At 55.4% G+C, this 25,059-nt stretch overlaps 3 protein-coding genes across 10 annotated transcripts; 2 read left to right on the forward strand and 1 right to left on the reverse strand.

Moving 5' to 3' along the window:
* The first annotated feature begins 900 nt into the window (after window positions 1–900).
* MAGIX (MAGI family member, X-linked) lies at window positions 901–4,776 on the forward strand. 6 transcript variants are annotated; one of them, XM_009439070.5, is made up of 6 exons: window positions 901–1,081; window positions 1,927–2,073; window positions 2,851–2,933; window positions 3,007–3,234; window positions 3,334–3,505; window positions 4,218–4,776. In XM_009439070.5, the coding sequence occupies exons 1-6, from the start codon at window positions 1,033–1,035 to the stop codon at window positions 4,541–4,543; spliced, it is 1,005 nt and encodes a 334-aa protein (XP_009437345.2). In that variant the 5' UTR covers window positions 901–1,032; the 3' UTR covers window positions 4,544–4,776. The 6 variants fall into 6 exon arrangements, with proteins under 6 accessions (XP_009437345.2, XP_016799618.1, XP_016799619.1 ...); XM_009439071.5 differs by having other exon boundaries at window positions 959–1,081; window positions 4,233–4,776; XM_016944129.4 differs by lacking the exon at window positions 3,007–3,234 and having other exon boundaries at window positions 958–1,081.
* Window positions 4,777–9,947: 5,171 nt separating this feature from the next.
* Window positions 9,948–13,260, forward strand: PLP2 (proteolipid protein 2). The gene is made up of 5 exons (XM_016943590.4): window positions 9,948–10,267; window positions 11,295–11,447; window positions 11,554–11,649; window positions 12,504–12,594; window positions 12,843–13,260. The coding sequence occupies exons 1-5, from the start codon at window positions 10,172–10,174 to the stop codon at window positions 12,863–12,865; spliced, it is 459 nt and encodes a 152-aa protein (XP_016799079.2). The 5' UTR covers window positions 9,948–10,171; the 3' UTR covers window positions 12,866–13,260.
* On the reverse strand, window positions 12,973–24,712 carry PRICKLE3 (prickle planar cell polarity protein 3). 3 transcript variants are annotated; one of them, XM_016943587.4, is made up of 9 exons: window positions 24,396–24,712; window positions 22,757–22,842; window positions 21,866–22,049; window positions 17,824–17,937; window positions 17,382–17,519; window positions 16,404–16,607; window positions 16,125–16,311; window positions 15,068–15,367; window positions 12,973–14,430 (listed from the first exon to the last, which is right to left on the reverse strand). In XM_016943587.4, the coding sequence occupies exons 1-9, from the start codon at window positions 24,435–24,437 to the stop codon at window positions 13,841–13,843; spliced, it is 1,845 nt and encodes a 614-aa protein (XP_016799076.1). In that variant the 5' UTR covers window positions 24,438–24,712; the 3' UTR covers window positions 12,973–13,840. The 3 variants fall into 3 exon arrangements, with proteins under 3 accessions (XP_016799076.1, XP_016799077.1, XP_063660458.1); XM_016943588.3 differs by having other exon boundaries at window positions 22,958–24,543; XM_063804388.1 differs by lacking the exon at window positions 17,824–17,937 and having other exon boundaries at window positions 24,396–24,537.
* Window positions 24,713–25,059: the final 347 nt, after the last annotated feature.

A 25,059-nucleotide genomic window follows, 5' to 3' on the forward strand; every position in this document is an offset into this window, starting at 1 on the left:
CTCTCCCTCTCTCTGTGTGTGTCTCTCTCACGCCTTTACTCTCCTTCACTCTCTTAATTCCATGTGAGGACACAGCAAGAAGGCAAGCATCTGCAACCCAAAAGGAGAGACCTCACCAGGAACCAAATTGGCTACCACCTTGATCGTGGACTTTCCGGCTTCCAGAACTGTGAGAAACTTATGTTGTTTAAACCACCCAGTCTACGATATTTTGTTACAGTAGTTCTAAATGAATAAGACAGGAAATAAAGCTGCTATGAATATTTGTAAGACAAGGCTGTGTAAATGTGTGCTTTCTTTTAGATAAATATGCAGGAGTGGAATGGCTGGCTCATATGTGTACGCTTAGTTTTTAAAGACACTACCAAACTGTTTTCTAAAGTTGCAGGCCGGGCGCGAGTGGCTCACGCCTGTAATCCCAGCACTTTGGGAGGCTGAGGCGGGCCTCGCCTGTAATCCCAGCACTTTAGGGAGTTCGAGACCAGCCTGACCAACATGGAGAAACCCCGTCTCTACTAAAAATACAAAATTAGGGGGGCGTGGTGGTGCATGCCTGTAATCCCAGCTACTCAGGAGGCTGAGTCAGGAGAATCACTTGAACCCGGGAGGCAGAGGTTGCAGTGAGCCGAGATCGTGCCATTGCACTTCAGCCTGGGCAACAAGAGCGAAACCCTGTCTCTAAATAAACAAATAAAGTTGCAATATCATTTTACATTTCCACCGGCGGTATAGGAGTTCCATTTCCTCCATATCTTCAGCAACAGTTGGTATTGTCAGGCTTTTAAATTCTAACTAGGACCTTTAGTTAACAGAGTGCGGCGCCTGCAGCAGAGTGAGGCCAAGCACTCCTCCTGGCTCCTACAGCCAGGCCTCCTTGCTGGCCGCCAGGTAGGTCACCGCGCGGGTCCGGGAGCCAGGCACGGGACCCGCCAGCTTCAGCCTCCAGGGCCTGGGCGGGCCGCCAGGTGAGCGCGCCCCAGAGCTCAAAATTCGTAGCTGGCTGCCCTGCGTCCACCCGGCGGACTACTGGCCATGGAGCCGCGCACAGGGGACGCCGCGGACCCTAGGGGGAGCAGAGGAGGTACAGGGATTGGGGTCGTTGGGGAAGGACAGGGCGAGTCGCCGCCACCCCCGTCCCGCCTGTCTGCTCCACACCTTTTCCTTCTGACAGGTGGTAAACAGAGCGGCTCTGGGGCCCAAGTGGCGGTGGCAGGGGGCAGGGGCCCAGCGATGGAGGCTGGGCTGGAGGTCCCCTACCCACACCCACACACGAGGGAAAGGGCCGCGCACCAGAGCAGGGGAGGGGCTCTCAGGAGTCTCCAGGGAGACGTGCAGATGTGCGGGGAGGGGTCTGCCCGTGGTCACTGGGGACACCTGGGCACTCAGGGTCTATAGTGAACTGGGGGGAGGGGAGCTGGGGGCCCCTGGGGACCTGTGGAGGGGGACTCTGGAGGTATGTGGGCCATGGGGGGAACGGGCCCTCTGAGGGAATTCATGGGGGTAGCAGGGGTTGCCTAGGATACTTAGACGGGGAATTGGGGGTTCCGGGGCTATGGGGTCAGGCCGTGTTCTCCCAGGATATCTGGGGAAATGGGGTCCCCTGAGATATCGCGGGCGAAGAGTTGGGCATCCAGGGTGATTAGGGGGCAGTCGAGGACCTCACGGGGTGTTCGGAGGTGTCCAGGACTATTGCAGTCAAACAGCGATCTCCAGGGACACCGTGGGAGCAAGCGGGGGTGCACCGGCTACCCGCGACGGTCGGGGATCGCGTGAGGGGAGGGCCAGCAGTGACCTCCGAAACTATCGAGGGAGTGGCCAGGGGTCGCCGGGTATCCTGAGGGGCATTTCTAGGTCTTCGAGCGTCCGGAAGCATGGGGGTTGGCCGAGGCCGATGGTCGGCGTTGACCTGTCCCCTCTTGCGCGCAGGCCGCGGCCCCTCCCCGCTCGCGGGCCCTAGCGCCCGGCAGCTCCTGGCGCGGTTGGACGCGCGCCCCCTGGCGGCGCGAGCTGCGGTCGACGTGGCAGCGCTGGTACGCAAGGCGGGCGCCACATTGCGCCTGCGCCGGAAGGAGGGTGCGTGACTGGCGCAGGGCCTCCGCTGGGGGAGGGTTCGGAGAGGAGTTGGGTTCAGTGGGGCAGGCCTGGGGGGTCAGCAGCTACTGCCCTGTCTTGGGTGGGGCCAAGGGGCGCGACTTGGGGCGGGGATCGGAGGGTGCTTCGAGTGGGAGGAGCCTTGGGGTTATTCTAGCATATTCCTTGAGGGTTATTGCAGTCGGCGAGGGCTAGATTAGATGAGAGTGCGGAACTGGACCCCCCGTTCTGGCGGCGGTCCTTTTTGAGGAGGCAGGGCCTTGAGAGTGCTTGGGGGGCGGGCACGCAGCGAAGGGGCAGGCCTGAAATGTGAGTCACGGGGGTGGAGCCTATAGTCCCATGGGGGCGGGGCTTGAGATGTCAGGAATGGGATGAGGGTTAGAGGCTAATTAGAGGGCGTGCTATGGAAGGTTCAGGAGCCAAATTTTGGAGTAGCATTCTCCAGGGTGGGCCGAATGGTGTTATTTGAGGGATATGTTCTGCGTGTTATTAGAGGGAGATAGGAAGGCCTGGAAGATTATTCACATGGCTGAGCCCAGGATTGTTTATTAAGAAGGTGGGGTCAGAACAGTTATTTGTTTGGGCTGAGAACCTTTAAGATTACTTGAGGGGATGGTGCGTAAATGGTGGGCCAGTTTGTATATGAGCTGCAGGGGCAAGACAAGTAGATGAGGCTAGAATGTTAACTCAGGGAACAGGTCCTAGGTAGTTTCCATGGCATGTCCCCCAACAGCCCTCTCCACCGCTTTTATCTCCCAGCTGTTAGCATGCTGGACTCTGCGGACATAGAGGTCACAGACAGTCGCCTGCCTCATGCCACTATTGTGGATCACCGGCCCCAGGTACCATCTCATCCTTCTATCGGAGGCCACCTGCCTCAGGGCAAACTATGTACACCTGTGTCCTTTATTCCAGCACCGTTGGTTAGAGACATGTAACGAGCCTCCCCAAGTGATCCAGGGTAAGGCACGTAGTGCTCCGAAGCCATCCCAGGCTTCTGGTCATTTCTCTGTGGAGCTGGTCCGCGGTTACGCAGGCTTTGGCCTCACCTTAGGTGGGGGCCGGGATGTAGCTGGGGACACTCCGCTGGCCGTGCGCGGGCTGCTGAAGGATGGCCCAGCACAGCGCTGTGGTCGTTTGGAGGTGAGCCGTGAAGCCCCTTCCACTGGTAGGTGCTATCCCTGCCTTTGTTGGGGTGCTCTCCTTTTGCCTTTCCAACACGACTGCATTGCACTCCTCCAGGTCGGGGACCTCGTGCTCCACATCAACGGAGAGTCAACGCAGGGCCTCACCCATGCCCAGGCCGTGGAGCGGATCCGAGCTGGAGGCCCCCAGCTCCACCTAGTTATTCGTCGGCCTCTGGAGACCCACCCTGGCAAGCCTCGAGGGGTGGGAGAGCCCCGAAAAGGAGTTGGTGGGTTTCCCAAGGGAGAGAAGTCAGAGATCAGTGAGGAGAAGGGAGAGGTTCACAGAGTGGAGAAGCTGAGATTCTGGGTGGGAAGGGTTTGGTGGTCTCTGTGGGGAGGGTCTGCAAGAGGTCATGGTATTCTCACAAGTAGGGTCAGGGAGGGGTACAGGGTCCCAGGATAGGAATAACGTAGGGGCAGGGAGGGGTGTCAGTCCCGAGGATAGGAATTTCAGAGGGTGGGTTTTCCAGGTACTGGGGGGAGAGAACGGAAGGGGTCTAGGATAAAAGCAAGTGTTTGGAAGGAAGGGTCTTAGTTCTCAGAGGCGAAGGCAGAGTGGATCTTAGCCGGGGGAAAATGGGATGGGGATCCAGAGGGTAGGGGGTCTAGTTCTGAAAAACAAAGGGTCGGTGGTTTGGGAGTCAACGGAGGTGGGATGAGAGAGGAGAGAGCAGGGGCTCCTAGATGAGCGGGGTTTGATTTCCTTTGGAGATTGTGGGAAATGATTTCTGAGGGGCATGTTCTGGATCCAGGAGGGGAGGGGTCTCGGGAAAGGAGGTGTCGGGGTTGTGAGGGGTGGTGCCGATCCCAGAAGGCCTGGCGGGGAGATTTCTCTAAGGGTCAGGGTCTCATCTCCCTCAGCCTTTGGGTTCTCCTGTCCATCCTCAGCCAAAGGCCTGGATTTCCCTTCCCTACTTCACCACCCAATCTAATCCGTAGTCCCGTCATGGCCAGATCGCAGCCCAGATCCTGGAGGGCCGGAGGTAACGGGGTCTCGCAGCAGCAGCACTTCCCTAGTTCAGCACCCTCCATCCCGGACGACGCTCAAGAAGACCCGGGGCAGCCCGGAGCCTAGTCCAGAGGCGGCCGCCGATGGCCCCACGGTTTCTCCTCCTGAGCGCCGCGCTGAGGATCCCAACGACCAGATCCCGGGTTCCCCGGGGCCCTGGCTGGTGCCCAGCGAGGAACGGCTCTCGCGGGCCCTAGGGGTCCGGGGGGCAGCGCAGCTCGCTCAGGAGATGGCAGCCGGAAGGCGGAGACACTGAGCCTACCTCTGACAGCGCGGGGCTCACTAGTTACCGCCCAACCTGGATCCGGCGCGTGTGGCCGCTGGGCACTTGGCACCTCCCCAAGAGCTTCCACTTGGTTTGGTCCCCCCACCCGCTGCTCAGTGGCTCTGCCCACACTCCCCTCGCAGCGTCAGTGGTACGACCCTTCCAGCCGGCTAGCCTGCGCTTCTGGTTCTGGGAGGGGGAGGTAATAAAATGGTTCGATCCGGTCTTGACTTGCCGGGCGCTCGAGGCGGGGTGGGGCTGCCCAGGCCACTCTGTAAAGGAGCAGGTGGGTCGATCCTGCTTGAGTAATCGCTGACGAGCTTCGTGCTGCTGCTTTCCTGCTTGCACATGTTATCTTTGCTTCTGCCGGTCCTCAGTCTGGCGTGCTTTCTTTTTCTCTTCGCCGTCTCCTGCTCCTCTCCTTATTCATTAATTTCACCTTTTTGGAGGTGTACAGGGTCTCACACATAAATTATTGTGCATGGCATGGAGAATGCAGAGGTGAGCCTGTCGTGGCAGGACTGCACCAGTGTATCCACAGTCCTGTCTCGGAATCATACAGACCCTCAGCTGACGTCGGGATAGCAAGGCTAGAAGCCTAGAAGCAGGGCAGCTTCCTTCGCCAGAGGCCTGCGGTCTCCCACTTCCGGCCTAGTCTGCCAGCTTTTGCTGGCACGTAGGCTACCACTCTCCGGGCACCGGCTGGGGCCCTGGAGCCCCCTTTGGGGCGGAGTGGGGAAGGTGTGAGTCAGCGCCCCTGGACGGGCCGGGCTAAAAAAGGCTGTTAGAACCTTTGGGCCGTGCCCCCATTTTCCGTACATGGTGAAGAACTGCAGTCGGGCTTGTGTGCACACGCCACACACTGGGCGTTCCCGGCACGGGAGAGGCCCAGAGTTTCCTTCACCCTGGGAACAGAGCCCTACAGCCAGGGCTTATATGGCCAGCGGGACTCCAACCGGGGTAGCCGCGAGGAAGGCGCTGGCAGAGGACAGAAATGTCCAGTCACCTCCGCTGTCACCACATCCTGAGCACTCGGCCCCATCCCCCCACAGGAGGGAAGCTGTGGTCTGACGGAATGGGCAACTTTCGCCCCTGTGGGGAGGGGACGCGGAAGGAAGAAAGAATTTAAAGGACCGGAATGCGAGAGTCCAGGTGGCCTTGGAGAGGAAAGAGGAACGGTGAAGACAAGCTGCGAGAGCTAGGAGCTGGAGGGTGAAGAGGTGAACACTTGAGTGGTTAGAGCTGTAGATAGACATTGTGGGGAAGTGTGCCAGGGTGGCTTCCAGCTACCCCTGACTTAGAGCCTGGTGGAGGTGTGGTTCTTCAGAAGTCAGCAAAGGGCTCAAGAGCCCCAGTCCTATAAATACAGTCACACCCAGGAGACTAATAATAGTAACCCCAGCCACCATGTACTTAGTTTTATCCCTGCTACTGGCTTTATTGCAATATTTATTTTCATCTACAATAGTTGCACATCTACTCAACTATCCGAATATGTCCATTTCGCAGAGGAGGAAAGTGAGGCCCAGGGAGTGCAGATAGCTAGAGAGAGGAGGGTCAAAGCACGATTTAATCAAGGCCTGATTCCCAAGTCTGTCCTCTCAATTTCACCTGCATTGACAAGTATTAATTGAACCCCAACTGTATATGTTGCACTGTGCTAGGTACTGTGGAGATGCTGGAGGAACAAGACATAAAATTTCTTTGTGTAGCTGATGTATGTAATGAGGGTAGACAGATGTCAGACAAAAAAGACGAGAAAATGAATAAATAAAAAACCAGGCCAGGCGTGGTGGCTCACGCCTGTAATCCCAGCACTTTGGGAGGCCGAGGCTGGTGGATCGCGAGGTCAAGAGTTCAAGAGCAGCCTGGCCAAGATGGTGAAACCCCGTCTCTACTGAAAATACAAAAATTAGCCAGGTGTGGTAGCAGGTGCCTGTAATCACAGCTACTCGGGAGGCTGAGGCAGAGAATTGCTTGAACCCAGGAGGTGGAGGTTGCAGCGAGCCAAGATCGCACCACTGCACTCCAGCCTGGGTGACAGAGCGAGAATCAGTCTCAAAAAAAAAAAAAAAAAAAAAAAAAAAAAAAAAAAATTCAGGCCAGACATGGTGGTTTGTGCCTGTAATCCCAGTACTTTGGGAGGCGGAGGCGGGTGGATTGTTTGAGCCTACGAGTTTGATACCAGCCTGGGCAACATAGACCTTGTCTCTACAAAAAGTTTAAAAATTAGCTGGGAGTGGTGGCTCATGCCTGTAGTCCCAACTACTTGGGACACTGAGGTGGGAGGATCACTTGAGCCTGGGAGGTCAAGGCTGCAGTGAGCCATGATTGCACCATTCCACTCTAGCTGGAGTGACAGTGAGACCTTATCTCAAAAAAAAAAAAAAAAAAAAAAAAGGCCAGGCACGTGGCTTACATCTGTAATCCCAACACTTTGGGAGGCCAAGGCAGGCGGATCACCTGAGGTCAGGAGTTCGAGACCAGTCTGACCAATATGGAGAAACCCCATCTCTACTAAAAATACAAAATTAGCCTGGTGTGGTGGCACATGCCTGTAATCTCAGCTACTCAGGAGGCTGAGACAGAAGAATCGCTTGAACCCGGGAGGTGGAGGTTGCGGTGAGCCAAGATTGTGCCATTGTACTCCAGCCTGGGCAACAAGAGCGAAACTCCTTCTCAAAAAAAAAAAAAAAAAAAAAAAAAAAGACAATTTCAGAGAGAAGTGAGAGTCATGAAGCTATGAAGCTAGCAAAAGGAGGTTACATTGTGGGAGATGATGGTGAGCTTCTGGCCTCTTTGAAGACATAACTCTTGAGCTGCAACCTGAATGACCAGAAGCCAGGTATATGAAGCACTGAGTGAAGGGCATTGACAGCAGGGGGAATAGCAAGTGCAAAGGTGTTGAAGTGGAACCAGGTTCATCTTGTTTCAGAAATTCAGACGTGTCCTCACAGAGTTGGAAAGCACATACTCATCACTAGGAAAAGTATGTTTCATCCCTTCCACTATTCACTCACTCTTCCGGCAACCGGGGCTGAAAGAGGGGAGCTCTTTCCTTAGTTTTGAGGGGCCCTGTGTTGGCAGAGAGAGCAGGCAGGCCCTTGGGTTGAATCCTCCTGGCCATCCAGTTATGATTCTCCCCCACTTCAAATGAGATGAGAATAAAAACAACTTCTAGTCTGGAGAGTGTGTCCCTCAGGGTACCTCTGGGATCCTGATTCCAGGAGACCAGATGCATGTCTTAGATGCAGAAATTAAAGCTGAGCTGGGGGAAATTACTTGCTCAAAATAATACACTTAGCCAGGCGCAGTGGCTCACGCCTGTAATCTCAGCACTTTGGGAGGCCAAGGCGGGAGAATTGCTTGAGGTCAGGAGTTCAAGACCAGCCTGAGCAACATAACGAGACCTTGTCTCTACTAAAAAATAAATAAATACAAACAAAGTGTCTACAAATGTCACCCAGCCTTGCACCCCAGGAGCCATCCATTCGTCTTGCCAATCCCCCAGAAATAAACTTTCCTATTCCTCATGTATGATTGTGCTGACTGGCCCCTCTCTTCAGAACCAGGAAACTGAGGCCCAACATTTAGGGCCAGGACTTCCTTGGGATTGCAGAACACAGAATCAGACCTTGGGCTCTCTGGGCTCTAACACTACTACAAAATATGTTTTTTTAAAATAGAGACAAGCCTCACTACGTTGCCCAGGCTGGTCTCGAACTCTTGAGCTGAAGTGATTCTCCTACCTCGGCCTCCCAAAGTGCTAGGATTACAGGCATGAGCCACTGCTCCTGGCCTTGGGCTCTAACACTAGAAACAATGCTTGCCCTATTTCTGAGCAACTCAATGCTCACCAACCCCTATTCTCACACAGCCTTTACACTGGCAGGGTCTTATTCTCATCACTGCTCAGAAGTTTATTCCACTGTCCACAATCCATTATCCAAAAACAAAAAGCTCTGGAAACTGATGGTTTTCCCACAAGATAGGCACTATTTGGTTACAAAACCTGACCTGATCTTACGAGGAACAATTTTCTTTCTTCCTTTCTTTTTGTTTTTCCTTTTTTGGAGACAGGGTCTTGCTCTGTTGCCCAGGCAGGAGTGCAGTGGTCTGATCATGGTTCACTGCAGCCTTGAACTCCCGGGCTCAAGCAATCCTCCCACCTCAGCCTCCCGAGTAGTTGGGATTACAGGCATGTGCCACCATGCCTGGGCTAATTTTTTTCTTTTTTCTTTTTTTTTTTTTTTTTTTTTTTTTGAGACGGAGTCTTGCTCTGTCACCCAGGCTGGAGTGCAGTGGCGCAATCTTGGCTCACTACAACCTCCACCTCCCAGGTTCAAGCGATTCTCCTGCCTCAGCCTCCTGACTAGCTGGGATTATAGGCGAGCGCCACCACACCCGGTTCATTTTTTGTGTATTTTTAGTAGAGACGGGGTTTCACCATGTTGGACAGGCTGGTCTCGAACTCCTGACCTCGTGATCTGCCCACCTCGGCCTCCCAAACTGCTGGGATTACAGGCTTGAGCCACCGCGTCCGGCCGCCTGGGCTAATTTTTAAAATTATTTGTAGAGATGAGGTCTCACTGTGTTGCCGAGGTTGATCTCCAACTCTTGGGCTCAAGCGATCCTCCCACCTGAGGCTCCCAGAGTGTTGGGATTACTGGCATGAGCCACTGCGCCCAGCCGAGGAACACTTTTCAATCCTTACCCAGTTATTGTGAACGTTCATACCTTTTCTTGAAGTAATACCGTTTTTGTTGTTGTTGTTGTTTTTGAGACGTAGTTTCGCTCTTGTTGCCCAGACTGGAGTGCAATGGCATGATCTTGGCTCACCGCAACCTCTGCCTCCCGGGTTCAAGCGATTCTCCTGCCTCAGCCTTCCGAGTAGCTGGGATTACAGGCATGCGTCACCGTGCCCAGCTAATTTTTGTATTTTTAGTAGAGACGGTGTTTCTCCATGTTGGTCAGGCTGGTCTCGAACTCCCGACCTCAGGTGATCCACCCGCCTCGGCCTCCCAGTGTTGGGATTACAGGCGTGAGCCACCGCGCCTGGCCTTTTTTTTTTTTTTTTTTTTTTTTGTAACGCGGCAGCTCCAAACCCCGCTGAGAGTATATGCACGGGAAAACTTTCTGAAATCAAAAATACTCCGAATTCTGGCAACATACTGGGCCCCAAGTCTTTCGGATTTAACTCTGCCTCGGCCGTTTTATTCAGTTAAGGAAACTGAGTCACTCCATCCCAAAGCCAGATTCCCGCGGTTCTAAGCTGAAGCTGTCTCGGGTGCATTTGCATTCCAAAAAGGCGAAGGGTCCCGCTATTACTGCTCCTGGTACCTGGAGCTGCCAAGCACCCCTGCGATGGGGCGCCCCGGGGGCTGTGCGCCAGGCTGGGAGTATCCTTGGGGGGCGGGGCGAGGGGGCTTCCGGGGCGGCAGCCACCTGGCCCGGCTCCGGCCCCGCCCGCGTCAGCTCTGCGCGGTGATTCACTCCCTCCTTCGCCCCGGGGCCCCCTTCCCGGCCAGACGGCGGGCAAGACAGCTGGGTGTACAGCGTCCTCGAAACCACGAGCAAGCGAGCAGATCCTCCGAGGCACCAGGGACTCCAGCCCATGCCATGGCGGATTCTGAGCGCCTCTCGGCTCCTGGCTGCTGGGCCGCCTGCACCAACTTCTCGCGCACTAGAAAGGGAATCCTCCTGTTTGCTGAGATTGTGAGCGTTCTGGGGCAGGCGCGTGGGCAAAAGCGGGATGGGGTGGCTGGACCATGCGGAACTGGATGGTCCGGGTGAGGCAGGCACTTGGCCGGGGCGCTCGGCAGTGGGGTGCAGGTGGGTGGGTTCAAGGTGGAGGCCCGGGGCGCAGGGCGAGTCGGTGGGGTTTGACGAAGGTTGTTGAGATCTGGTGGTCCCCGGGGTGAAGCAAGGAGCCTATAACGCATACGGAGGGCTACGTGGGGACAGCCTGCATGAACTCATCAGTGGACGCATCGAAGGGGTCCCAGGGTGCTGGGAAGTGGGGGCCTCCTGTGGCAGGGCGTGGCGCGGCCTGGGCACAGGAGGGCGGGCTGGCAGCGCGCCCAGGGGCAGGGCCTGTTGGGGTGGGGCCCCCCCCCCCGCGCTAGTCCCGCGGTGTAGAGCGCCCCGCCCTTCGCCAGTTCTTCCTCGCCCTTCTGAGGCCGGGCGGGATGTCCTTAGCTTTTCGGGGTTTCCACCCTTCTCAAAGTGGGCGCCGCCTTTGAGTCACTTGTAAAAGGGGTGCGGCGCCTTTAACGGAGTCCTGCCTCTCTGGTGTCACTCTCACCGCTTCCCAAAGGGGTTGCTGGGGGAACCGCGTGTTCCGCCCCGGTCAAGGCCACAAAGCTGGCGTCAGCGGGGCTCACAAAACACCTGGCAGCGCCACTCCCCTCAGGCTGCCCGTATCCTAGAAGAGAAAAGAGGAGGAAACTGAGGCACCCAACTCTACTCCTTACTTGTTGGGTGACCCTGGCCAAGCCATTAAACCTCTCTGTGCCTCAGTTTTCTCGTCTATAAATTAGAAAGAGTAATAATAGTACCCAGAGCATTAGATTGTCGTGATGATTGAATTTGGAACACAGTGAGCACATAAAAAGTGTTTAGCTATTATTGTATGTCATTTCCCCAGCCCTCGTAGGCATCTTAGTATGGGAACCCCAATTTAAACCAATCTTCTCAGCCCTGGTTGCTGATTGAGGTCCCCTTTCCCATGTCACCCTTCCAGATATTATGCCTGGTAATCCTGATCTGCTTCAGTGCCTCCACACCAGGCTACTCCTCCCTGTCGGTGATTGAGATGATCCTTGCTGCTATTTTCTTTGTTGTCTACATGTGTGACCTGCACACCAAGATACCATTCATCAACTGGCCCTGGAGTGTGAGAAGGGGTCCACAATGGCAAGACCAGGGAGGGGTCTGGGCAGTTAGGATTGTCGGGGAACTGTGGTTGCTGACTTCCCTCTTCTCCTCCCTACACCTCACAGGATTTCCTCCGAACCCTCATAGCGGCAATCCTCTACCTGATCACCTCCATTGTTGTCCTTGTTGAGAGAGGAAACCACTCCAAAATCGTCGCAGGGGTAAAGGCCATGGGAGCAGCTCTGAAGCACAGAGCGAAGGGTTTGAGAAGCCAGGGACCATTTCTGCCTTTGCTTCTGGCAGAAATCGTGTGACCCACAGCAAGTCACACTTGTCCTCAGACATGGAGGAAAGTCTGGCCCAGGACTTGGTTTTGCCTCCCAAGGTCTTCATTTGCTGTGAAGGGAAGTCCCTTGTCAGACACAAGGACCTTGGTGAGAGGTACAAACAGGCGGCCCCTTTGTCAACGCACTAGACTACCATCTGCAAGAACTTTGTCCCAAATGTAGTAAAAATTGGGGCCGGGCGCAGTGGCTCATGCCTGTATTCCCAGCACTTTGGGAGGCTGAGGCCGAGGCAGGCAGATCACTTGAGGTCAGGAGTTCAAGACCAGCCTGGCCAACATGGCGAAACCCCATCTCCACTAAAAATACAAAAATTAGCCGGGCATGGTGGTGGGCGCCTATAGTCCCAGCTACTCAGGAGGCTGAGGCAGGAGAATCACTTGAACCCAGAAGACAAAGGTTGCAGTGAGCCAAGATCATGCCACTCACTCCAGCCCCAGTGACAGATGGGTGACAGAGTGATACTGTGTCTCAAAAAAAAAAAAAAAAGTATGAATTGAATTGTGCCCCCTACGGGTAGGGCCACAGTGTGGCCTCCCTGTGTTGAGAGGTATAGGAGGAGGGAGAGTGGGGTAGGATGCACTCTCTTGGCCTTTCCCTGGCTTACCAACCCGGTGCTTGAGTCCCATCCTGCGTGGGGCAGGTGCTGGAGGTGGTGGATACAAGAAGATAAGAGACTGAATAACCTGACCAGCTAATCTAAACCCCCTCACTCCTATCCTGTCCCCCAGGTACTGGGCCTAATCGCTACGTGCCTCTTTGGCTATGATGCCTATGTCACCTTCCCCGTTCGGCAGCCAAGACATACAGCAGCCCCCACTGGTAAGTGTGTGTGTGTGTGTTGGTTGGGGGTAAGGGGGTTGCTGAGAGGGCAGAGGGAAAAAGGAAAGGGATCTCTTAAAGGCACGAATGCCAACTCTGGTCTCGTATTGGTACTTACGGCTTTTGTACCAATAGGTACCATAAGCTTCGGTATTCTTGTGTGTAAAATGTTCATGGACTTTGGATCTTGTTTTAAAAAATGGGCATATAGATTCAGCCAATGCTTTCTCTCTTTTCCTCACCTGCAGACCCCGCAGATGGCCCGGTGTAGGCGAACTTCCCTCATTTCTCTCTGCAATCTGCAAATAACTCCTCCATTGAAATAACTCCTCCCCACCCCAACAACAACATTCCCAGCAGACCAACTCCCACCCCCTCTTTGAGGTAAAAGTGCCTTTATTGGGAGACTTTTGTCTTCCAGCCTGCCAATCAACTCTCCTGGGTGTGGCCACCATATGCGTGTGCCTAGGTCCTCCTTCTGCATGATCCAATAGGAGACACCAGTTCTGACTGAACCATGCCCCCACCTAAGTCACAAAATGAGGGAAGTGGGGAGTTAGATTTCAGAGTCCAGGCCCTAGGTTGGGACCCACTCCAAATAATCTCCTCGGTGTGGGTGGTGGTTCTATAGAGGGATAAATGAATAATAAACATTGTTAAAATATACGATAATGAATAAAGTAATCCTTTCATCAAATGTGGGTAAATTTCAAGCATCAGGAGGGGGAAATGGAGTGGAAACAGCTGGGGCAAGGAGGCAAAGAAGCCAGGCCTGTTTTACAACAAATATTAAATTACTTCAATAATACAAACGAGAGGCCCGGTGTGGTGGCTCATGCCTGTAATCCCAGTCCTTGAGGCTGCGGGAGGATTGCTTGAGCCCAGGAGTTCTAGACCAGCCTGGGCAACATGGCGAAACCCCATCTCTACCCAAAAATTAAAAAATTAGCTGGGAACGCTGACACGAGCCTGGAGTCCCAGCTACTTGGGAGGCTGAGGTGGGAGGATAGCTTGAGCCCAAAACTTTTGAGGCTGCAGTGAGCCCTGATCACACCACTGCACTCCAGCCTGGGCAATAGGGCAGACCAAGTCTCTAAAACAGAAACAAAATTAGAAACAAACAGATAAAGGAGGGAGGAAGAGGATTTATGACTTAGGTTGTGGGGGCGGGGCGTGGGGGTGAGGGGCATGGGCCTCATCATCTACTCTGACTGGAGAATGGAGCCCCCTCCAGGACGGCCTGCCTTCAAGCCACGATGCAGTTCTTGTCTCGGGCCTGATGAGGCATCCCTGGGCGAGAGTCCCTGGGGAGCGATAAAGATGGGGAGTTGAAGGTCTCCGTTGCAGTGTCCTGAGCAGGCATGGGCCTGCACAAATGCGGGGGCAGAGGGATGCGCTCTCCTAGGAAGAAGCCATCATCCTCTGATGATTCGGAACTGGAACTGGAGGGCGAGCTGGAGCAAGATTCCGAGTCTGACCCTGATCCCGCGTCACATTGATAGTGGCGACGTCTGCTTGGGTGGCGGTTGTGATGGTGATGGTGATTATGATGGTGGCGGCGACGGCTGGGGGCCCTGGGTGGGGGACTGCGTGGCCTGCGGCGCTGGGCCGGGGGTGCACTCAGGGTCCGGCGCGGACCTCCTTCAGACACCAGAGGGTCGCGGAAGCTGACGCGTGGGGTGCTCTGACGACCGAAGGCACTATCATCCGGGCGCAGGTTAGGCTGGCCGGGGGACTCTGGGGGCGGCTCGGGGACACTGCGGAGCCCCAGTTCCGGCATGGAGTGGCGGTGGGGAGCCCCTCTCAGAAAGCGGGAGGGCTCCTCAGGGCCTGTAGCTGTTAAGGGGGAGACAGAGTGACTCCTTGTATCTGCCCTCCCACTGGCCCCCTCCTAAGAGGAGGCCTGCGGAAGGGCCTTCTTCCCTCCACTAAGACTGGGAAAGTGGGGGCAGGGGTCGGAGAATGGCAGGGAGGTGGGAAGTCTGGGAAGTGTGAGGCCTGGAGCAGGCTCTGGGTGTTGAGAGGGTTGGAAGGAAGAACACGGAGCAAGATGGGACTGGTGTGGGGGGCGTGGCCAGGGCACCCGGGGTGGCTTCGGATGGAAGAGGTGTGGCATAGGCTGGAGTAGATTTGGTTTGCAATAAAAGGGGTGGGGCCTGACTGCAGAGGATGAAGGGTGACCGGCTGGAGAAGAGGAAGAGGAACTTGGGGTCAAGCAGAGACAAGTTGAGGTAGGGGACCAGCCCTGTATTGACAGGGTGGAACCAGGGTTCATGAGGCGGGTGTAGTTTGGGATGGAAACCAGGCCTGGACTGGTGTGGGGAAGGAGGATGAGCTGAGAAATGGGCGGGGCCCAGGGATACAGCAGGTGAAGGGCCTGGGCGAGTCAAGAAGGAAGGGCCAGGGCTGAGGCAGGGGCAAGGACGTAGGGGTGACTGGGCTGTGGCTGGGTGTGGCTAGAGGGTTAGCTCACCTGGCGCTAACTCTGTGCTGGTGCCTTTGGTGGTGGTCTCTGATGCCCCCTCCACAGCAGAGAAAGAGGCTGTGGAGGCTGCAAGTGGGGCTGTGACAGTGCCGGCACTCCAGCTGCGGCGGCTTGGCCCTGGAGCTGTGGGCTCGGACCCAAGGCTGCAGGCTCGAGAGCAGAAGATTAGGCCTCGGCGTGGCAGGAATGGGCGGCCCAGCAGGGCCCGCCCACAGCGACTACAGCAGAAGCAGCGGTCTGAGGCATGCCAGTGCTGGCCCTCGTAAGCCATCTGGCCTTGGTCCAGGCCTGTGGGGAACGACGAGGGGGAAAAACTGAGGCAGAACCCCCAGGCGTAACCCCACCCCTCGTGAACGAGTCCCTTCTCAAGAAGAGGTGGGGAATCCGAGGCAGGGCACCCCTGGGTGCCTTCCTCCCTCCTCCAGAATGAGGCCCTTTTGGAGAAAGCAGGAAACAGGTTTTGGTTCTCTCCTGGAGACTGGCTGGTGAACCTCTCTCTCACTCCTCCCTTTCTTTCCCAGGGTGCTCTCTCCCAGAGCGGGGTGGGCATTGGACTCTAAGATTCGGGCCAGGCTTAGACATTAAGGGGTGGCTCCAAGTGGAAGGAGAATGGAAAGCAGGGCTTAGCAAGTGGGGAGTGGCCCTGTTGAGAAAGGAGTGGTTCTCAGAGGATAGGGTGTAGCTAGAAGCTAGGCCTGACTTAGGCTGATACAGGAGAGTGGAGGAGAACGGGGCACAGCTTGGGGTGGTAGAGGCTAGGAGTAGGGCGAGCCCTGGGGCTGGAATTAGAGCACCCTCTGGAGGTGGGTGTAGACATGTGGTGGTGGCCTAGCATTGTGTTAGGTGGGGTTTAGAAAGCATGGCATAGTGGGGACATTGGGAGTGGGACTTGCAACCAAGCGTACAGGTCTATAGTGTTGGGGCTGGACAAAGTACAGGGCACAATGGAGGATGGGGCCTGGAGGACAGGAGGAGTCCTGGTGGGGTAGGACTGTGGCCCAGCTGTCCATCCATCTCTCTGTCCAGTCCCACAGCATTCACCCACCGATGTGCTCCCCACAGCCATCACAGTACTCCGCATGGCGGGCCTCGTAGCAGGCGCAGCAGTGGGGGCGGCTCTGACGCATGACATAGCGCTGCCCTCCTAGTGAAGCTTCACACTCAAAGCAGCAGAAGTGATCCATGTGCCAGTGGCGGCCCTCAGCCTCCGTGCACTCAGGGGAGAAGATGATCTGGAGGGTGCAGGCCATCTGTGGCTGTCAGATGAGCCTGCTCCTGGCCCTGCCCACCCTCCACTCCCACCCCTGGGCAGGGAGGCCCAAACCTCGTCACAGGCTTGGCAGCGTGGACGCAGGCATTCGGCATGGTGACGCCCGCAGTAGACCTTGCCAGCATGGTAGAAGTAGATGAGGTCAACCAGCAGTTCCTGGCACGTGGTACACACGAAGCACTGTGGGTGCCAGCAGGCACCCAGGCCTGCACGGCTGGCAAACACTGCAATGTCCCCACCTCCAATCTGCTTTCCGCACTGCCATGAGACAAGCACCAAGATGGTTACCATCACTGTCACCAAGATGGTCAGATGGATGGGATCAGCCAAAGTATGTTACACTTGGGCCTTTCCCACAGTGAAACTTTGTGATCAGCCCCACCCACGGGGTAACTTTGACACAGGCCCTGCCTATACCAGGGATGGGGTTGGGCGGTACCTTAGAGACTGACCCTGCTCATGAGGGAAGCCGTAGAGACAGGCCCTACCCATGGTGGGTGGCCTTATAGGCAAGCCTCCCTCATCAGGGGTGGGGAAGACAGACAGGCCAGGCCTAGTGGGGGAAACCACAGAGATAGTCTCCACCCACCGGGACCTTAGCAATAGATCTCACCTAACAGTAGGATCTAAGGACAGGCCCTGCTTACCACTGGGCCCTGCAGACAGGCCTTGCCATGTGGGTCAGCTCTTGAGGACAAGTTCTGACCACAGGAGGACCAAAGAGATAGCCCATGCCCCATGTCCACTGCACAGACGGGGAGAAAAACACACTAAGGCCTCCTTACAGACAAACCCCACACGACAGTGGGATTGATGGGACAGGTCCCTGTCCACCAGGGGTTGCCTTAGAGACAGTCCCTGCCCAACAGTGAGATGTGAGGAACAGACCCCGCCCACAAGAGGGGACCCTAGAGACACCTCACTGGGGCTTAAGTGGCAGGCCTCATCTTCCCAGTGCTTGGAAGATGTGTCCTGCTCCCCAGGGCTTGGAGCAGAGGCACTGCTCACACGCTGAGGCCCTCCACGACTCACCTCCTCACAGATGGCCCCAGTGATGGTCACTGGGAAGATGCGCACGATGCCACGCCCCAGATTCTCCCGCTTCCGCTGCTGGCTAAAGGCTCGGAGCTCTTTCTTTTCCTCCTCTTCCAGTGCTGTGCAGTACTGTGCCTGGGAGGAGAAGGCATCTCCCAGGCTCCTCCCTTGATGCCTGTCCCTGCCCCTCTTCCAGACTTCATCCATGCCCCGAAAGTTTACTTCTAGGTCTTTCTATAGATGGTGCCTCCTGCCTGAAGTAACCACCTCTTCTTCCAAGGCCCAGCTGTGGTTTTGCCAAGGAATGTCCCCTGATGACCCCTGCCTGTCTGGACCACTCACCTCAGATCAGCTCACCTTTCCTCCTCTGACCCTGCCCTGCATTGGCCCAGGCTGTGTGCTGTGCCTGGCATGCCCTTCCTGTCTTCTCTCTCCTCACCTCACTGTCGTGTGGGGGCAGCTGGTGCAGCAGCTGCTTGATCCTGTATTTCTCCCCAGGACTGTTGACGTAGGGGACCTTGTCCTCTGGGAGGCAGCTGAAAAATTGATATACCTGGGAGGACATAGGAGTGGGAGAAAACAACTGAAATGAGAGGTGAGTTGGGATGCAGTGAGATGGCGGGTCCCCATTTCTCAGAAAATGAAAGGCATTAGGAGGGACCTTCTGACTCCCTCATCTCTCCTTCCTAAAGGCGGATCATTTCCCTCAGCTCCCAGCTCCCAAACACGCTGAGGGTTCCTGCATGTATTGACCTCACTTCCTCCTCCAGCTGCTGATCACCTTTTTTTTTTTTTTTTTTGAGACGGAGTCTCTCTCTGTTGCCCAAGCTGGAGTGGCGCGATCTAGGCTCACTGCAACCTCCGCCTCCTGGGTTCAAGCGATTCTCCTGCCTCAGCCTCCTGAGTAGCTGAGATTACAGGCACACCACCATGCCCAGCTAATTTTTTATTTTTAGTAGAGACAGGGTTTCACCATGTTGGCCAGGCTGGTCTCGAACTCCTGACCTCAAGTGATCCGTCTGCCTTGGCCTCCCAAAGTGCTGGGAATACAGGCGTGAGCCACCGTGCCCAGTCTACTGATCCACTTTTCTTTTTCCCATTACAGGAAAATTCCTCAAAAAGTTATGAGCACTTGTGTTCACTCCACTTCCTGTCCTTCCAATCTCTCTTGAGCCTACTTGAGGCAGGCTTCCGCTCCCATCCCTCTTCCAAAGCTGTCAAGGTCATCGATGACTTCCCATTGTTAAAATCATTGTTCAGGTCTCAGTCGTCATCAGACTTGATGATGGTAGCACTGCACCGAGCTGACCACTCTCTCTTCCTGGAAACACTTTCTTCCCTTGGCTTCCAGGACACCACACAGTCCAGGTTTTCCTTCCACCTTATTGGCTGCTCCTTCTTTGTCCCTGTTTTGGCTCCTCCTCAACTAGCTGACCCCTAAATGCAGGAGGATCCTAGGACTCAGCTCTTGGTCCTCTTGCCTCTGTCTACATTCAATTTCTTGGGAATTACATTCAACCTTATGGCTGTAAATATCATCTACTTGGCTGGCTAATGTGTCACCTCCAGCCTGTGACACATAATGACAAACACATACGTCCAGCTCTGTAACTTATCCCTTGAGTTCCAGGCAATGTGGCTATTTAGATGTCTAACAGGCATCTCAAACTCCAGATGGCCACAACCAAACTTATGCTCTTACCCCTCAAACTGCTCCTGTCTTGGCCTCTCCCACATCAGTTAATCTACCTATCCTCAGGGTCATCTTTCACTCCTCTTTCTCCCACCCCCACAAGCAAATCCTCTGAGTGCTACTTCCAAAATATAGGCTGGGCGCTGTGGCTCACACCTGTAATCCCAGCACTTTAGGAGGCCCAGAGGGGAAGATAGCTTGAGCCCAGGAGTCCAAGACCACCCTGGGCAACATGGCAAAACCCCATCTCTACAAAAAATACAAAAATCATCCAGGCGTGATGATGCGTGCCTGTAGTCCCAGCTACTTGGGAGGCTGAGGTGGGAGGATCACTTGAGCTCAGGAAGTTGAGGCTGCAGTGAGCTGTGATTGAGCCACTGCACTCCAACCTGGGAGACAGAGTGAGACCCCCCCCCACTCTCTCTCTCTCTCTCTATATATATATACGTATAATTATTATACGTATATTATTTACGTAAATTATATACGTAAAATAATTATTTTATATATACGTATATAGATGTATACATATGTGTGTATATATACGTATATATGTGTATATATATACGTATATATGTGTGTATATATATACGTATATATGTGTGTATATATATACGTATATATGTGTGTATATATATATACGTATATATATATATACGTGTATATATATATACACACACACATATATATATTAAATAATTATTTATTAAACGGAATTTTGCTCTTGTTGCCCAGGCTGGAGTGCAATGGCATGATCTGGGTTCACCGAAACCTCTGCCTCCCGGGTTCAAGCGCTTCTCCTGCTTCAGCCTTCCAAGTAGCTGGGATTACAGGCATGTGCCACCACGCCTGGCTAATTTTTTTGTATTTTTAGTAGAGACGGGGTTTCTCCATGTTGGTCAGGCTGGTCTCAAACTCCCGACCTCAGGCGATCTGCCGGCCTAGGCTTCCCAAAGTGGTGGGATTACAGGCGTGAACCACTGCACCCAGCCTATTTTTTTTTTTTTGAGACAGGGTCTTGCTCTGTCGCCCAGGCTGGAGTGCAGTGGTGCAATCTCAGCTCACTGCAACCTCTGCCTCCTGGGTTCAAGGAATTCTTGTGGCTCAGCCTCCCGAGTAGCTGGGATTACAGACATTTGCCACCATGCCAGACTAATTTTTGTATTTTTAGTAGAGATGGGGTTTCACTATGTTGGCCAGGCTGGTCTCAAACTCCTGACCTCAAGTGATCCACTCGCCTCGGCCTCCCAAAGTGCTGGGATTACAGGTGTGAGCCACCATGCTGGCCTTTCTGTCTGTCTGTCTGTCTCTCTCTCCATATATATATAACTCCTTGCACTGCCAGTGCCATCATCATCAGGTTCCTCACTGGTCTCCTGATTCCACCCTTATTCCTCCAGGCTGTCCTCTGCTGACAACCCTCTTGCGACTTCCCTTCATTCACAGGCAAAGCCAAAGTCCTCTCCATAGCCCCTGCCACATCTCTGATCTCATCTCCAGCTGGTCTCCCCCTTGCTCACTCTGCGCCAGCAGCACTGGCCTTGCCATCCCTTACATATGCCAAGCACACGCCTGCCTCAGGGCCTTGGCATTAGCCATGCCCTTTGCCTGTGTGAATCGCTGTAACCTTAGATGTCTGCATGGCTCACTTCTCACCTCCTTTCGGGCAGCTCAACCATTAAATTCTCACAGAGGCTTATTCTGGGCACCCTATTTACAATTCTAGCATCTCTCTCCCTCCCTCTCTCTTTCTTCACCCCACCTTCCTTGCTTTTTAATTCCATAGCCCTTACACCATCTGACATATATTTACAGGTTTGCTTATTGGGTGTTCCTCCTTTCCAGAATCTACCCTCTGCCTGGGCAGATTTTGTTTTTTTTTTTTTTTTTAAGAAGTATCACTCTGTTGCCCAGGCTGGAGTGCAGTGGCACGATCTCAGCTCACTGCAACCTCCGCTTCCTGGGTTCAAACAATTCTTCTGCCTCAGCCTCCTGAGTAGCTAGGATTACAGGTGTGCACCACCACACCCGGCTAATTTTTGTACTTTTAGTAGAGATGGGTTTTTGCCATGTTGGCCAGGTTGGTCTCAAACTCCTGACCTCAAGTAATCCACCCGCCTCAGCCTCCCGAAGTGCTGGGATTACAGGCGTGAGCCACCGTGCCCGTGGGCAGATATGTTATTTTGTGTTTTGCTCATTGCTGTGTCCTCAGTGCCTAGAACAGTGTCTCACATGCAGTAGGTGCCCCATAACTATGTGTTGAATGAGTCAATCAATGAAGTCATGTGGTGAATGAAGTGCTGGGAGGGTAGAATAGGGAGTGGGGCCACGCATGGTGGCTTGCTCTTGTAATCCCAGCACTTTGGGAGGCCGAGGCAGGATCACTTGAGCCCAGGAGTTCAACATCAGCCTGGGCAACATAGGGAGACCCTGTCTCTACCAAAAAATTTTAAAAATAACCAGGCAGGGTGGCATGCACCTGCAGTCCCAGCTACAAGGGAGGCTGTGGTGGGCAACAGCCTGTCTCAAAACAAACCCTGTCTCAAAAACAATCAATCAAAAATAATAGGATTGGGGTGAACAGGCCCTGAGGAACTGGTCCCTCAGTCACCCAAGGTATGGGGGGCTGACCACTCCTCCATCACAGAGGGGCCAGAAGGACCCTCGGTCTGACTGCACACTCTAGCGTAGCCCCAGAAATAGGTTCCCACCTGAGTGTGTGTGTGTGTGTGTGAGCATTAGTGTGCACCCACTGGACAGCAAGAGTGGAGGGCTGGCCTCTGGTCACCTGCTCCGGCTTAAGGCCTGGGGGCACCCAGGCATACTCCTCCGATGCACAGCCTGAGTCGTCGTCGGAGATGGAGTGGCGCTGGAAGTCCGAGATTAGCCGACACATGATGCGTTCCAGGTCCACAGGCACCGCGTGCACTGCATGCTCCTCCCGCGGGCATTTGCAATGCTGGCAGATCTTTCTGAGGGGTCCGGGATGGGGGTCAATTACTAAGGGGTTGCCCAACCGAACCCCTCGGCAGCCCAGGTCCAACGGAGGAGCGGGGACATACAGATTATCACCACCAAAGGTCTGTGAGCGGGGACAGGGATCTGGGCCTGGGGGCGGGGCTGCAGGAGGTGGGCCTATGAGCCAGGGTGTGGCTGGGCTGTGAGCCAGAGGACAGGTCGTGGGGAGTGGGATGCTTTGTGGGAGAACTTTCACTAGACACAGGCATCTAACCTGTGGTGAGGCTCTGAACTTGTGGGCTCTGAGCCTGTGGGTAGGGCCTGAGTCTGGGGGCTGTAGGCTCTGTTTATTGGGTGCAGGGCTCCAGCAGGAGGATAGGACGCTGGGCCTGGGAGAGTAGGTCTGAGTCTAAGAGGGGTGCTGGAGGCCAGAGGGCGGCGCTCAGAGTTAGGGACGAAGAATCTCCCTAGGGATGCGACTCAGCGGCTACGGGAGAACACTTCTGGGGGCGGGGCTGCGTAGTGGGTGGAGCTCTCCTGGGAAAGGACTTTGGGGAATGAGTCAGGGGGCGGGGCTCTGAATCTGAGCCTGAGGCTCTTTTCCCAACTGAGATCCCTCTGTAGGCGGAGCTCAAGCGTAGGGGCGTGGCGTAAGGCTCCTGGATTTCCCCCCGAAGGCGGAGCTCTGACAAAGGCGAGGCCCTTTAGGGGCGCCACTTACCTCCAGCCGTGGAGCAGGAAGCCGGGGCACTGCTCCCTACAGGAGTTGCAGGGCTGGCCCCGGTCTGGGTCCTCTGCCTCTGGAGGCTGCAGTGGGCGGGGGCAGATGCAGGGCCGGGTGAGGCGCGGAAGCAGGGAAGGAGAAGTCAACGCCCGCCCCTCCACTTCATTGCCCGCGACCGCACGCTGGGGCCTGTCTTACCTGGGCAGCGCTGGGCAGGCTGGGACAGCGCCCAGAGTGCGGGGAAGCGGGACACAACCGAAGCAGAGGCGGGGCAGTTGGAGCCACCTCCTTATATGTCCCCTCTTCAGGGAATTCCCCTTCCTAGGCTGGCCTCGGACCCCCCCTCCCCGTCCGCCCCTAGCCTCAGACACCTCCCACCAGCCTTAGATCCTTCCAGGGCTCAAGCACCTCCCCTATAATTCATTGTACTCTCCCCACTAGAGCACAGAACCCCTACTCTGGGCATCCTCTCCCCGGCCTCATCCCGGTTCCCTCTCCATCTACGCCGCCAGCAGCACTCCAGTTCCACAGGGTAGGAGACGAGACCGCATTCTTCCTTGAGATCCCCACGTGAACCCTGCCCCTCTCTTCAGAAGCTCAGGAGCTCCTCCCCTAAACCCTGGCCTCATGCCCTGATACCCAAGGAACAGGGGACCCTCCCCAGGATCTCAGGAGGCCCCTGCTCCATTCAGAAACCCCCATCCCAAGAAACCTTGGCCTTTACCCATCCTATCCTAGGGCTATTTATTCCTTCTCCGGACCATCAAACCCAGACCCCACATTCCCAGGTCAGAGACCCACTCCAAAGGAAGTGAAAGACCCTCCTATCTAAGAAGTCAAAAACTCCCTTGCTCAGGCGGAACCCTGGAAGCCTTGTCCCCCCAAATCCCAGTCTCTTGACTCTCAGCATTTCAGCATCCCAGGAGTGTAGGACTCCATCCCTCCGTCCACATTCCTCCAAGGTACTGTGTCCTTTAGAAGCTGAGGAGGTCGGCCAGGCTCGGTGGCTCACGCCTATAATCCCAGCACTTTGGGAGGCCGAGGTGGGCGGATCACCTGAGGTCAGGAGTTCGAGACCAGCCTGGCCAACATGGTGAAACCTTGTCTCTACTAAAAATACAAAAATTAGGCAGGCGCGGTGGCGGGCGTCTGTAATCCCAGGTACATGGGAGGCTGAAGCAGGAGAATCGCTTGAACACAGGAGGCGGAGGTTGCAGTGAGCGGAGATAGCGCCACTGCACTCCAGCCTGGGTGACAGACATTCAGTCTCAAAAAAAAAAAAAAAAAAAAAAAACAAAAACCAGCAGCTCAGGAGGTTCCTGCTCAACCTAAGGCTTCAAGACCCAGTTCTCTGGCCCTCAGGATTCCCTCCCACAATTCATAAGAGAGGGGTCCCCACCAGGTCCCAGGAGTGCTGATGAAAGTGTGTGGAGAGGTGATTAGGGGGTTTGGGCCACCAGATCTACACCTTCCTCCATCCATTCGCCTCCAGCAGCCCCAGCCCCAGGTCTGGGAATGCAGGGGATGGGATTCCCAGATCCTCTGTGGGGCACCTATTCGCTATGCCTATCCATTGCCCCCTTGCCTGGGCCTCAGTTTACCCCCGACCCCCACTGCTGCCCTGACTCCCGCTCACCGCACGCCCGGAGCGGCGCCTCCGGGACCCACGCGCGAACATGGCGCGCCCGGGCAGGGTCAAGCCGGGCCGGGTCAGGCGAATGTAATCCTTGCGACCGTCAGGCCACCGCGCGTCCGGCCTGGGAACTCGGTTCCGTAAACCTGACACCCTCGTGGGAGGAGCGCGCCCCGCAGGGCCCGCCCCCGGGCATGTGGTCTCTCCGCTGCCAGGGCGCCCCCTGCCTAGAGGTGAACTGCACGTAGCCCGGAGTGCCCCGCGGGAAAGGCCTCTGCCCTCCCGCTCCGGGCCGGTGCGGGGCGTCACAAGGCACGACCCCCAGAACCCCGGTGTGCCACGTGGCCTCTCACGGGACCTGGGGCTTGAAGGCTCTGTAGTGGAGGATGGGGAGACTCAGAGGTGGCCAACTGGACTGAGAGGGGTGGCGCGCTAGGGTGCTTGTGTTGACGTTTTGTGTCGATTTATTTCGGATGCTTATTTGGGAGAGGGGTTAAAGACACCTCTTGGCTCCTCCCCACTGGTGAGGTTCCGAGGGTCTCCCCGATGAATGCTGTAACAATGGGCCCCAACCTCACCCGCAGCCCCAGCTGGTGCTCGCTGGGAACCTGGGAACCTGGCCCTAGCCACCAGAGAGCTAGATCTTATACGCACTCCTCCCTTCTCA

This window comes from Pan troglodytes, chromosome X (genome assembly GCF_028858775.2).
Source record: "Pan troglodytes isolate AG18354 chromosome X, NHGRI_mPanTro3-v2.0_pri, whole genome shotgun sequence".
NCBI classification, from domain to species: Eukaryota; Metazoa; Chordata; class Mammalia; order Primates; family Hominidae; genus Pan; species Pan troglodytes.